Here is a 14,419-nt window from a genome sequence, read left to right as displayed (position 1 = left end):
TACGTCCAAAAGTTAGCGTAGAGCCCTGCTGTGAGTAATATATTGTCTGTCTACACGTTTGGTGCAACAGCGTTTGTGTTCAAATATCGGTCTCTTAAAGGGCTAAAACGTCATGACAGATACAATTTTCATTAGCCCGTCTGTTGCCTTTTGTTAGCATTAAGCTAGTGCAGCTCGCGGGGTCTTTGAAAGTTTTAAGAACCTCTCCAGTAAACACACTCACGCTCTTCTCTCCCTCCTCCCGCAGAACAATTACTGGAGTTCATGCATCAGCTGCCAGCCTTTGCCAACATGACCATGTCGGTACGGCGTGAACTGTGCGCCGTCATGGTCTTCGCCGTGGTTGAGCGCGCCGGTACCATTGTTCTCAACGACGGCGAGGAGGTGCGTTGATTTTGTTTTCAAAAGAAAAAAGCTAACTGACTCTTGTTGTTCTTCGTCTCCCATTTCATGTATTATCCGCTCTATTTAAGATGAATGCAGGGCATCTCGTCCCGCCCTTTGGACCTCCTCGGGCGGCTGAAGCGAGACGCGTCTTTCAATGGCCACAGTTTTGCCCCACAATCGAACCGGGCGTTTTAGTCAGTTGGTTCACTGAACATGCTTTAACCACAGGAAGTAATAGAAATGTTCCATACTAGGGCAAACTGCCAACATGATAAAGTCCTCGGTAGCAGTGCAGCCCGTGTTGACTTGTAAGTCACATGTCATGCAAGTAAAAAATACAAAGTTATTCTTGTTAGACTGTGACTTTCTTTGTTGGAGTATTTTTCTTTCTCTCTCTCTCTCTCTCTCTCTCTCTCTCTCTCTCTCTCTCTCTCTCTCCCCCCCTCCCCCCACCTTTTCCGAAAAACAATGCCTTTTTTGCTGGAAAAAATACATGCTTGAAGATTAAGACGAGGTCCATATTTTCCACGTATTTTTATTGCTCTTTACTCATTCATCTTATGTATTGTCCCTTCAGCCACTCAATGGGTCAGCATTTAAATGCTGCATGTCACTATAGGTCGCTGGCATAGATAGATGAACAAAGATGCATGATATTTATTCACTCCATCTGACTGTTCTGACCAATGAAAGTAAAGTTTGTGAGGCTTGGAATCAGTTTGCCAGATTGTTTTCTTTGAATGAGTTAGCGTGTAGCATTAGTGATGCATTGGCATCTAATTATGTGACATGGTGTTGTGATTCCAGCTTGATTCTTGGTCAGTGATCTTGAACGGCTCGGTGGAGGTGACATACCCCGAGGGGCGCACGGAGATCCTGTGCATGGGCAACAGTTTCGGGGTGTCGCCGACTATGGAGAAGGAGTACATGAAGGGGGCCATGAAGACCAAAGTGGACGATTGCCAGGTAGCGTGTCCTTCACATGCCACAAAACACGTCCGTTACACGGCTGTTAGGCAGAGGTTGTTTGCTGCTAATGTTCTCACCCGGGCGTCTCATAACGGCACCCTGGGGGCCTCGATGTTGATGATTGTGATGCTCTTGGAGTTGAATTAATGAGCCGTTTTCAGGCAGCGTCTTTCGCGCATGGTCGGAATTACCACTGACTTATTTTGAAAGGATGAGTCATTAAAAGGAAGCTCGAGCAACAACAAAAGTGTCAAGATGGTGACATTAATTATCAAGGAAATATTGATGATGTTAAATGGTAGCATACACATTCAGTCTACATTCGACTCAAACGTAAGTTATCTAAAATTAGGCAGAATCTAGTGTAGACTGGAAAATAGATAAACTCGTTTTGCCACTCAAAGGGCTGGAAAAAAACAGATGGATGCGGATGCAGAAAAACATATCCAACTTCAGTAACTTCCTAGTATGTCACTTCCTGTTACAATCACCTGGCTGAGATTTGTGACCAAATAATGAACCCAACAGATCAAGAAAAAAAAACAAGTGTCAATATGGTTAAACATCAACAGAATAAGGATCGATATGGTGAAACACTAAGAAGAAAACACTGATGTTAAACCACCAAAAATGGCAATTTTTAGTGTTTATTTTAATTTTTAGTTAGATATCAGGAATAATTGTTTCTGGTTTGATGTTGAGGGAAAAAAATAAGTGTCAATGTTATCAATACAATAAATATGCATAGTTTAAATGTCAATGCAGTACCTTGATGAGGTGAGGTTAAACATCAAGAAAATCTGACTTGTTGTTTCGGATGTCTTTTTCGTAGTTTGTGTGCATAGCCCAGCAGGACTACTGCTGCATCCTGAACCAGGTGGAGAAGAACATGCAGAAGGTGGAGGAGGAAGGCGAGATCGTCATGGTCAAGGAACACCGAGAACTCGATCGAACTGGCACCAGGAAAGGACACATTGTCATCAAGGTGACCCCTGAGCATCACCACCATCATCGTATTCATTTCTGATTTGTTATATTTGTGTTATTTTTCCCCCCACCCTGTCATAACACTTCTTTGCTTGCTCCGGCACTTCAGGGCACTTCGGAGCGACTGACCATGCACCTGGTAGAGGAGCACTCAGTGGTGGACCCCACCTATATCGAAGACTTCCTTTTGACGTACAGGACCTTCCTGTCCAGCCCCATGGTGGTGGGCAAGAAGCTGCTGGAGTGGTTCCATGACCCCAGTCTCAGGGATAAGGTATGAAATCTCAAAATATCTCAATGCCTGCTTGCAGTTCAGTATTCAGTGACAATTACCATAATACCTTAACTCAGGACTGATCCAATTTAGGATTATATTGTTGTTGTTTTGAGGTTTTTTGTTTTGGTTTTGTTTTTGTTTTTTTACTTTTAATCCTAAATTTCATGCAAAAAAAATGTAACACTGAACGGCGCCGGTGAACTTAATAACTTAAAGTTAATGCTAACACACGATGCAAGTCACACAGCATCTGCTAACGAAACTAGGATCAACGTTGCAGTGGTATAACCCTTGTAGCAACGAAGTGTTTGAACGCAAATGTCAGCAACACATGTAGACAGACATTATAACAATACTCACCCACACACGCGCACGCACGCGCGCGCACACACACACGTTATCCTCTCCAAAGAACCAACTATTACTGCAGCTTAATGAGCCACATACAGTAATAGCTAAACTCTTCTTCCTGTACAATAATTGTCTATATTATTCTGCCCCCTAGTGGCCGAAAAGCACAAACCAAAAGTGGCACAATGCCAATGGGTGGTGAATCACAAACTGCTTCTCTTTAATTCTTTACATTGTATTAAATTATATTTTTACAGTATGTTTTTTATAAAGGACAATAATAGACTAGTGCTATTTTCCTACTTTTTCTTTGGGGAGGCTGGATTGGTTTAATGTCATTCATTTCATTTCAGTGGGAAAAGCATTGCTGTTAAAATGGCATTCATCTAAAGTTAATAGTTCATAAAAAGTTTTAAAATATCTATTTACATTGAGGAAAATAATGAGAAAATATTGCATTTTTAAATAAAAAATAGAATGAAAATAGTTTTGGGCAAATTTAAATTTTAAAATGTTTATCCAGTTTCAAATAAAAAAGACATCAAATACATTTTTGTGTTGGGGGGTCGGGCGGGGTGCAACAATCACGAAATCCAGGTGTAAAAATGCCGTATTGACCGGAATGGAAGACGATGTTTTTTTGCATTGAAATAAGACTGAAAAAGTGGGGGGTCGTCTTATATTCGGGGTCGAGACATTATACCCATTCATGACGCTAGATGGCGCAAGATATCATTGAAGCGAATACTGAACTTGACTCCCAAGGCCAAAGCGAACCCCTGTCACGAAGAATAAAATAAAAATAGTGGAAGCACGAAGAAGAAAAATTAAAAATAGCGGTAAGAAAGAAAAGAGAAGAAATTTATAGAAGAGAAAACAGAAAATGGAGAAACGTAGCGACAATCTGGAGAAAAGTGGGTCGAAGATCGGCCAGGTTAACCTGCAGCTGAGGAGAAGTTATCATGTAAACTTCAAGATGATGGTGATAAATGAGGCAGAGTCTTCAAACAATTGCAAAGCGGCTGTGAAATATGGTGTCACAGAGTGTAATGTACGGAGATGGAGAGCTCAAAAAGATCACCTAAAAAATGCTCACAGTCAGAGAAAAGCTTTCCGTGGTCCTCAGAGCGGCTGCTTCCAAGAACTTGACAGGAGGGTGTGCGCGTACGTGGACGAGAAACGAAAGGACGGGATGCCCATCAGCAGAGCTGTCATTCAGCTCAAGGCCATGAAAATAGCCAAAGAGCTAAACATAATGTGATTGCACTTCAGTTTACATAATTAAATGTTCAGATATTAAGATTTGAATTAGGCAAAATAACATGCTTTTTCTCTCAAATATATTGTTATAATCATTTGTTTCAGATGTACTGTAATTATTTTCTGTATAAAAATTAATTTGGTGTTCAAACTTGAGTCTTGAAAAAGAGGGGATCGTTTTATAATCAGGGCCGTCTTATATTCGGGCCAATACGGTAGTTTGGAAATTGTTTTAAAAATGGCACTTGAGATTAACAACATAGCCTAAATTCTTAGAAAAAAAGATGCTACGAAAATAAAACTCCCAAGGAATAAACAAAGTATTTTTTAGGTGGTAAAACAATTGAAATAAAAAAAAAGTGGAGGTGGCGGAAATGCATATTGAAAAAAAATACCTAGAAAATCAGTTTAAAAAAATGACAAAAATGAGCTGAAAAATTATTTATTGGTGTGTTTTAAAATTTTGCAAAATGTTTTTGCTCAGGTGACACGGGTGGTCTTGCTGTGGGTGAACAACCACTTCAACGACTTCGAGGGTGACGCCGCCATGACTCACTTTCTGGAGGAGTTTGAAAACAACCTGGAGAGAGAAGTGCGTTTAAAAAAAAAAAAAAAAAAAAAGTCAAATAACAATGAAGACGCACTGTCCTCACGTGCTTTCGTCTTCAGAAAATGTGCGGCCACCTGCGGCTATTGAACATCGCGTGCGCTGCCAAAGCCAAACCCCGCATGGTGACGCTGACGAAAGCGTCCAGGGAGGCTGACCTCGCCTTCAGCCTGCTGGGAGGACAAGACAAAGGCTTCAGGGTCTTCATCGACACTGTGGAGGCTGGGAGCAAGGCGGCAGAGGCAGGGCTCAAGAGAGGGGATCAGGTAAATGCCCACTTACTGCTAGTTACTTACACACGGCTTGCTCACCTCATGTAAATCCTCAACCATTTGATTGGCCTAGTCATACATCCTGTAACATTTTTATTTTAAGTCTGTTTAGTTTCTTCTTCATCGCTTGCCTTACTTACTCCATCCTGTTGTGTTAAATTTTTGTTTTTCACCACTTGCCTGACACATGCCGCTTGGTACACCCGTAGCTATTTGCCCAAGTTGTACATGGTCAACCTGAACAAATATTCGTGACTTTTTTTTTCAAGCCTTGTTTTCTTGAATTATTTTTTTCTTCACGGCTTGCCTGCCTCGCGCACACAGCTTGCTACACACTTGCTGTTTATAGAAACCTTCTGTTATCTTAAATTGGAATATTCTTAGTCTTAGCTACTACAATGGGCCTTTTTCCCCTTGGCTTTCTTCTTCACCACATGCCCGTCTCGTATGCACCTGCTCACTGCACCAGAAACCATTTAATTGGCCGAGTCAGACAGACAACTACAATTAATATTAACAACATTAAGATAGGCTTGCTTTTTTGAATTTTCTTTGTCAGTGCTTGCCAATCTCGCACACCCCTCACTCTATAAACAATCAAATTGGTTGAACCACATCAGAACATCCTGAAGTTATGTTAGCAGTATGTAAAGAATTTACTTTAGTTGATGCAACTTCAAAATACAATTGTTTAATGTGTACTGGTTTGAAAGTACCAACCAGATCTAATCCCGAATCCACCTTTTGAGGCCCATCTTTGATTAAACATAGTGTGCTAACAAGCCTCTTTAGCATCCCCTCAGACCACCCTGCGCTCCTCTCTGGCCAGTAAACACAGTAACAATGGCAATTAGACAACGAGCCTACACAGCAACTGCTCCCTGCCCAAGGATGAGCGTTCAGAGGCGGATGACTAAACTTCACCTCACCTAATAAGAACGTCGGGACCGACTCCCAGTGGAGCATGTTAGTTACTTACCGAGCAAAAATAGGAGCGTGAGTGGAAAGGACAGCTGCAGGGGATGTTTGGATTGGACGAGTCTTAACGTGGATTCAGACACTCTCAAAATGGGTTTCTAGGATTAAGGAGACTTTAGCTGGAAGCTCAGAACATCGGCAAGTGTGAAAAGGGCTTGTGAAGTCCAGATTTGAAAAGAAAGCCACCAAACTGACTGCAGCCACCACAGCTAGCTCAGTTAATTAAAAAAAAAAAAAAAGACAGCGAGAGAGATTTTTTTTCTTCCTACATCACAAGTCTTAACATTTTAATGTAAATAGTGTCTGGGAGATTTTGTTTACTCAACTGCAGATGGGGGAGACATCTCTTAGCAGGTAGGCTTTCATTTGTATGCATTTTTACGATAACGCTCACCAATGGAAGGTTTTTCCTGGCACAAACTGAGACAGATGTAGTTCATTCTTACGAAGTATTTGTATGCATTAATGTCCTTGAACATTTTATTTTTCTGAAGTCATAGACTAAAATTGTCTAAGACATTGGTGGTAGCAAAGAAAATCCTTCATTCGTTGGATCTTCTTTAGTTAGATGTGGTCGGTCGTCTTTCAATTTTGTATGCAGTGTGTGAGACAGGAAACCAGACAAGAGAAAAGTTGAGCTTGAAAATCACACATCCAAGCTTAAAAGTCGAAAGTCTATCTTTGAGTTCCTGGTCTTAACATGAGTGTTCCTTTGTCTTGTTTTTCTTGCTGTGAAGATCTTGGAGGTGAATGGGCAGAACTTTGAGAATGTCCAACTCAGTAAAGCCAATGAGATACTGAAGAACAACACGCACTTGTCCATAACTGTGAAAACCAACCTTTTAGGTAAAACACTCATGCACACACACACACAATCCATTTTGCTTTTTCATTTGCTGCGTTTTGGATAGTCCTCATCTCAGGAGGCTGTAATGCATATGCATACCAGGAGGAAGCTTTTTGCATCCAAACATATGATCAATTTAAGATTTTTTTTTCTCACTAATCGATACTATTGATATGTCCCAATGACATCTGTTGTTTTTACGCATTAATAACCAATTTAAGGTGTGTGTGTATGTGTATGTGTATGTGTATGTGTATGTGTGCGTGTGAGAGAGAGAGAGAACAATCTATTAACTGTTTCAGAGAATTGTAAAATCTCTACCTCATGCCTTTTGGCACTTTGTCGCCTCAAGATTGAAAGTCTGGGTGTTGGCAACCCAAAATATTGAAAGAGCCATATTGGACAAAAACAAAAAACAAATATGTCTGGAGTCACAAAAAAATTAAAAGCATGGTGTATGGATCTATATTAGCTATCTTATCTTGCTATCAAAATGACTAAGTTGGCTACAAATACACAATGAGCCTCCATGATTAAATGTTTTTTTTCCCCCTGCAGTGCATTCGTTAGAGCAGCTGTGCCCAACCTTTTTCGACCAAAGATCTACTTTTCAGTCAACAGCCTCCCGAGATTGACCCGTAACCGCATGCGCGCATATGCACTCACTTAGACACGCATGCCATCATGAGCAACAGCCAAAACGACCCCTAAGATGAACGAGGCATGGGACGTACTTTTGTGGCATGTTAACTATCGTAGCTCACGTGTGCCATTTAAAAATGTTTCTCTTGGCCCTCCAGATTCCCATTCTTTGCCAGTACCCTTGGTGAATTGTTCATGAAACGCCGTTTTTTTTTTGTTTTTTTTTAATAAATAACAGCCCCTTTTTTTTTTTTTGTTTTTTTTTTAATAAACAACAGCCCTAGCATCCCGTCCTGCTAATAGAAACGTGTGTCGCAGGCTATGACGCAAATCTTCGTTGACAGAAATATTTACATTTAATATTTATTCTACACAGTTTTACAGCATTGGAAAACATTAAGAATGTTTGTGTCATGTTTGTCCTCCTACAGTATCCATATTAAAACAAAAAATATATTTCTCTCCCCGATCTTTTTCCATTTTCAAACATTTTGGAAAAACTCCAGGGAGCCACTAGGACGGCGCTAAAGAGCCGCATGTGGCTCCAGAGCCACAGGTTGCCGGCCCCTGTTTTAGACAATACAGAGTGAAAATGGTTCAGCTAAATGTATTTGAGTAAACCTGTTTAGTTAAATGGAGAACTGTAATTAGGGATTAGCGAGTACCTAAACAGGCCGATACCGGCCTTATTTAATGTGTTGGATATCAAAGAAGCTGCCGATACCAAGGCACCAGTACAAAGGGTCAAAAAAAATACGTCAAGGTGGTTTGTTTGTGTAGACTAATTTATCTACGCAATGCAGTCATTGATGTAACATGGGTTCATGATTGTGTATATTCTAGAAAGTATGGTTAATTTTAAATATTTTGCCATCATCTTTCCTCTTTTCACAGTTGGTTCCCTATTTCCTCCAAACAATGGGGGTTTACGATCTACTTGTTTGACAATTCGCAAAACTGTCCAACAAACCTGTGGCAAATGCCACAATTTCATTTCACAATAACACCCAAAACCGGCTGGCCAATTGTAGGCGGAGGCAACCAGTTGAGTAGCATAATCACAGCATATTTTACCCACCCCCCTGTAGTGTTTAAAGAGCTGCTAACCAGGCCCGAGCAGGAGCTCCACAGCGACGTCGACGGTGAAGACGAGCATGACCGGAAGAATGGCGCGCCACACCTGCCCAAGATCGGCGACATCAAAAAAGCCAGCCGCTACTCCATACCTGACCTGGCTGTCGATGTGGAGCAAGTGATGGGCCTGGAGAAGGCCAGCAAGAAGGTCAAGAGCAACTCGGTGGGCGGACGCAACAAGCTCAAGAAAATCTTTGACAAGACGCTCACCAGCATCCTGCCTCCCAAACCTTACAAGTACGTGGGGCATGGTGTTTTTTTTTTTTGTTTTTTTTAACTTGGATCGCAAACATCCAAAACATTCACTCACTCATTCATTCATCTTCCGAACCGCTTCATCCTCACTAGGCTCGCAGGGGGTGCTGGAGCCTATCCCAGCTGTCTTTGGGCAGTAGGCAGGGGGCACCCTGAACCCGCTGCCAGCCAATCAATCGCAGGGCACACAGAAACGAACAACCATTCGCGCACAAACTCACACCTAGGGACAACTTGGAGTGTTCAATCAGCCTGCCATGCATGTTTTTGGAATGTGGGAGGAAACGGGAGGACCCAGAGAAAACTTCCACGCAAGCATGGGGAGACCATGGAAACTCTACGCATGAAGGCCGGAGCTGGAATTGAACATCTGCACTGTGCAGTCGACGTGCTAACCACTCGACTACCAGGCCGCCCCATCCAAAACATGAAAACTTAAAAACAACAACAAAAATACGATAACATTACACAGCAGCTTCTCCTCGGGAATTCAGCCAAATAAGCATCAATCAAAAGCCTGTGCCTTAGTCAGATGGGCTTCACAAAATGTTTAATTCATTTGTATTACGTTTCGTTTACCTTATGTTTTGGTTACATTGGTGTAGTTTCTCTTTCATTCACGCTGTTTTGGTTACATTCCATTTTTTTTAATGCTACATTTAGTGCACAAAAATCTTTTTTATGATTTTCACTGAAAAAAGCAACTTAAAATAGCCATTATTATTGTCATTATTATCCCAAAAATTTGTTTAATCTTCTGGAGAAGACATTAAATACGACTAATCACTAAGTTGTCAACACTGACTGTGTTTTTGTATCCAGCAAGTACGGAAGCTGTCAAAAAAGAAATAAAATAAATACAACTATCGATTAATCAGCCAGTTCTGCCTTTCATTTTCTTCCTTCTGTTTTGTTGACGTTGAATTGCATTTAAGTTTTGCCGTCTTTCTGCTGATTTCATTCCTGGATTCCACGTTATGCTTCAATGTAGCGTTGCGTTGGATTTTTCTCGCTTTTTCTATGTTTTAATTAACGCTGAAGTACATTTCACTTTTTTTAGAGTTTGGTCAGTTGGACTATTCATTTACGCTTTGTTAACAGTTGCATTTAATTAATGTAACTTTGCATCTGTTTCCTGCAGCGACGTGTGCGTGGGCCAGTCGCAGGATGACAGCATCGTGGGCATGAAGCAGTCCAAGCAGATCCCACCGGCGCTGCCCGTCAGCGGCAACCTATCCTCGTCCAACCCCGACCTGCTCCAGTCCCACCACCGCATCCTCGACTTTAACAACCAGCCTGGTGAGTCTTATCGTCGCGAATGCCTCTTGACTTTTAAAAATAGCTCATCTGATATTTACCAACACGTTATTTGTGTCCTTCCAGTGCCGGTCAACCTAAGTGAGTACTTTGTGTACCCCGCGATACCTTCCTTTACCTTGGGCACAATTGCACCTTTGACGGTCATTAGTGGTTATTGCTAATTTACAGTAAAGACAGTGTGTTCACTGGGACTAATCGAGTTAAGCACCAACCTCTGTCTCCTGTGGGTGTTTTTTGGCATCTTATTAATTACACTAATCTATTGAATCACATGGAATGCTTCGATTCTGGTGGAGGGCAAACATTTTCTTTGCTTGGATGGTCGTAATGACATGCATGAATCCAAATATATTGAGTCTTCATTTATTGCTATAGTTGTGGTCCAGATTCACATGAATTGGTGAAAATACGCCATGTAAAGAATTGTCTGATTTGAGTTTCATTTGCACCAGTTTTGTTAATTTATGATTACAGTGGGTCACATTTACGTTTTAATCATGTTATGTTCATGTTGTCGTATTTAATCACGTTTTATGCATTATTTGGTTCCACGATGTGTTATTAACTATTTCGTTGTGCACTACCTTACGTAAGATTCCTTTAGTTTTGTTGTTGTTTTTTTTTTTTTTTTTTAAGACATTGCATTACGATTTCTACCATAGCCTGTTTACTTAGCCAACAAGCTTAAATGAACCTCACCCGATGCTGGTAACGTATGTCCATGATATGAAAAATCTGAATCTCTCTCTCTCTGCAGATATGTCCGATCAGGTGCTGCGGGTTTTTAAGGCAGACCAGCAGTCGCGTTACATTATGATCGGCAAGGACACCACGGCCAAGGAGGTGGTGGCCCAGGCCATCCGTGAGTTTGCTCTGACGGCCGCACCCGAGGCCTACTCGCTGTGCGAGGTGTCGGTCACACCTGAGGGTGTCATTAAGCAGAGGCGGCTGCCCGACCAGCTCTCCAAGCTGGCAGACAGGATACAGCTGAGCGGCAGGTATATACTTGCCCAGGCCGTTGCGTATGTGTTGTATTTATTATAGCTGTTTAGCACACAATTTCTTCTGTTGTTGTTTTTGTATTACCAAAAAGGGGTGTACATCGGTTTAGTTTATTTATTTTCCCCCTCCACAAAATTGAATAAGAAATATAAAAAAATTGCACAGATTTTATATTTTTAAAAAGGCATGTATCGCCTCATATATTTCTAATGTGTACTTTTTATCTCAACGAAAGAAATTAACATTTTGATGAGCTATTTCCTAAAGTATGTCTCAATCAAATTAAATGTAGATATTATTTTTTTAATCCAAAACACCTTTTTTTCCCAAATAGAAAGGGGGGGAGGATTACTATTTGAACCAAAAAATAAGGATGTCCTACATGTTATCATTTTTTTTTCTCTCTTAATCCAAAACACATTTGGTGTGTCTTTGTTACGCGCAATTAAATATTTAAGAAAATTCAGGTGGGAATTAAAAAAAAAAGGAGTGGTGGGGGTTGACAGAGGCAAGACTCAAATCTTTTTCAGAATTTGTTTTGTTTGTCAAGTTACATTTAGGTAGCCCTTAGTCACAGAAAAGTCTCAGAAGGTCTTCACATCCCCGCAGTTGACAAATATGATCAACATCCTTTGATCTTAACCCACGGGAGGACAAGGAAAGAACATCTTCGGAAAAATGTAAACCTTGAGAGTTTGAATCATGAAAAAAATAATTTCGGATAGTAATGGGGAGAAAAAAAATTACATTCGGACAAAAAAGAAATCGCCTGAAAATTGTTATCACTACATTAAACATGAAAACGTAATTAAATCATTGTATTTGGGTGCGGGGGTGGGGGCTGAAACATTAAAAAAAATCTTTAGGGGTTTTGGCTAAAAATGGGGGAGGCGAGTGGGTGTTGGAAATAACAGTTTTGAGGGAAAGCATCCATCTTCTCAAGTTAGCTTTTGTTCTTTTTTTTCCTTATCTAAAACACAAAAACTAAAAAAAACATGAGGCCGATTATATGACCTAATCTTTGGAATAAAAGGTATTAAATTCATGTATCTCCTCGGTTTCTTTTTTTTTTGGGGGGGTAGACAGAGATAAGACAATATTTGTGTTTTCTCACAACCAAACAGGTACTACCTGAAGAGCAACATGGAGACGGAGACACTGTGCTCGGACGAGGATGCCCAGGACCTCCTCCGCGAGGGCCAGATTTCTCTGCTGCAGCTCAGCACAGTGGAGGTGGCCACACAGCTGTCCATGCGCGCCTTCCAACTCTTCTGCGCCATCGAGCCCACCGAGTACATCGACGACCTGTTCAAGTTGCGCCCCAGGTCATGCGCCGCCGCCAGCCTCAAGCGATTCGAGGAGGCCATCAACCACGAGACCTTCTGGGTGGCCACCGAGGTCACACGGGAGCCCAACCAGCTCAAGCGCATGAAGACCGTCAAGCACTTCATCAAGATTGCACTGCACTGCCGCGAGTGCAAGAATTTCAACTCCATGTTTGCCATCATCAGGTGAGATGTGCACCGTGGCCTGGTTTTGGCAGCTAGTTGCTTAGTTAGCTAGTTGCTTAGGTAATTTTTATTTGGTTTGTTGGTTACTCTGTCCGTCAATAAGGTAGTTGCTTGTTTCGTTTTTTGCTTTGGTGTTCGCTCTGTCGGATTGTCAACCTGTCTCTTTGTTGATTAGTTAGTCTCTCGGTTAATCTATGTGCTTAGTTAGGTGGGCGAGTGGTCCAATTGGTTATTTGCTCAGTTGGGTGGTTAGTTGGTCAGTTAGTCAGTTGCTTGTATGGTAAAATGTCACTGAAATTGCTTAGTTACTTTGTCACTTTATTGCTTTTTTATTTGGTTGTTCAGGTATTTATTTACTCACCTCCATAGTTATTTAGTCAGTCACTTCGGTACGTGGTTGTCTGGTTGGTTAATTAGTCACTCAGTTGCTCACTCAGTTTTTAGTAATTGCTTGGTTGGATGGCTTTGGTTGTTAGCTACTTAGGTGGTAGGTCTTTTTATTTTTTTCTGCTGATTAGTTTACTTGATCACTGGGTAGTTAGTCGCTTAGATGGGTGGTTGTACAATTATTTAATTAGTTACCTGCAGTTGGCTGGTCATTTTTTTCTTTTTTTGGTTAGTTGCTACAGTTGTTGGTTGTCTGGTTGGTTGGGTACTTAGTTGCATTTTTTTAAGTTACATAGTTGGTTAACATGGGTTAATTAGTCACTGATGTAGTTCATTGGTTGGTCAGTTAATTGGTCACTTGATTTAGTTAAGCTATGTAGTGGGTGGGTCAATTTATGTCAGTCAATCTCATGGTTGCTGGCTTAGGTTATAGTCACTTCGGTAACATGGCTGGTTATTCAGTTACTTAGTCACTTGGTTAAGTTAGTCTCTTGGTGGGTTAAGTTACGGTGTTTGGTGAGGTAGTAAGTCCCATACAGTACCTAAGCAGTTCATTTAGTTAGTTGTCTGGCTATATAGCTCCTTAGTTACTTAGTCGCTATGTTTTTATATCAGTTGGTTTTTAGTCTCTTGTTTGGCTTAAGATTGTTAAGCAGTTAATTGGTATTTGGTTGGTTGGTTGGTCAGTTAATTTTTTTTTGTTTAGGTTGTTGGTTGACTGTTTTAGTTGCTCCAGTAGTTATCAGTGATGTGTTCCTCGAGCCGGTCCTTGGCCTCGAGGACCGGCTCGAGGACCGAAGGTCGGTCCTTGGTCCTTGGCCTTGGCCTCAGAAGTCAAGTCCTTGGCCTTGGCCTTGGCCTTGGCCTTGGCCTTGGGAGTCAAGTCCTTGGCCTTGGCCTCGGATTGCCGGTCCTCGGACACAATGAGGGATTAGAGCCTCGAATCCCTTGTCCACAGATATAAAGTGAATCCGAGTACCGCCAAAATCACGAAGGAATCAAATAAATTCCATTCAGGGAAACCAATATTGATAGATTGAGCTGGCGCTTTAAAAGGGGCGGGTCTGCCACTGACAGGTAACAGTTAGCGCAACGAATAAAGAGCGGCATCACAGTTAGTTTCAATCACGGTTTGTTCCGTTCGCGATCGGCAGTTTAAATAGCGTGTAAAGTCTTTCTGTAACAGTGGTGTCTTTTATGTAGTTATTTTTGCACAGTCGTCACGTTTGTGCG

The 14,419-nt window shown here is 41.4% G+C and overlaps 1 protein-coding gene across 11 annotated transcripts in view; it reads left to right on the top strand.

Annotated features, from left to right (window-relative positions):
- rapgef2b (Rap guanine nucleotide exchange factor 2b) overlaps positions 1 to 14,419 on the top strand; it is a 122,942-nt gene that overhangs the window by 91,889 nt on the left and 16,634 nt on the right. For 7 of the 11 annotated variants that reach the window (XM_019887410.1, XM_019887407.1, XM_019887414.1 and 4 more), the window contains 12 exons: positions 248 to 384; positions 1,195 to 1,353; positions 2,189 to 2,341; positions 2,453 to 2,617; positions 4,716 to 4,823; positions 4,901 to 5,104; positions 6,826 to 6,934; positions 8,666 to 8,948; positions 10,108 to 10,265; positions 10,350 to 10,364; positions 11,044 to 11,284; positions 12,413 to 12,799. In XM_019887410.1, coding sequence (XP_019742969.1) covers positions 248 to 384; positions 1,195 to 1,353; positions 2,189 to 2,341; positions 2,453 to 2,617; positions 4,716 to 4,823; positions 4,901 to 5,104; positions 6,826 to 6,934; positions 8,666 to 8,948; positions 10,108 to 10,265; positions 10,350 to 10,364; positions 11,044 to 11,284; positions 12,413 to 12,799 — 2,119 coding nt within the window. The remainder of the gene's footprint in view (positions 1 to 247; positions 385 to 1,194; positions 1,354 to 2,188; positions 2,342 to 2,452; positions 2,618 to 4,715; positions 4,824 to 4,900; positions 5,105 to 6,825; positions 6,935 to 8,665; positions 8,949 to 10,107; positions 10,266 to 10,349; positions 10,365 to 11,043; positions 11,285 to 12,412; positions 12,800 to 14,419) is intronic. The other 4 variants (XM_019887413.1, XM_019887412.1, XM_019887409.1 and 1 more) reach the window with 1 other exon arrangement.

The sequence above is a fragment of the Hippocampus comes genome, unplaced genomic scaffold (assembly GCF_001891065.2).
Source record: "Hippocampus comes isolate QL1 unplaced genomic scaffold, H_comes_QL1_v1.1 scaffold202, whole genome shotgun sequence".
Taxonomy (NCBI): domain Eukaryota; kingdom Metazoa; phylum Chordata; class Actinopteri; order Syngnathiformes; family Syngnathidae; genus Hippocampus; species Hippocampus comes.
The sequence above is the reverse complement of the archived record's forward strand: the minus strand, read 5'-3'. Positions and strand labels throughout refer to the sequence as shown.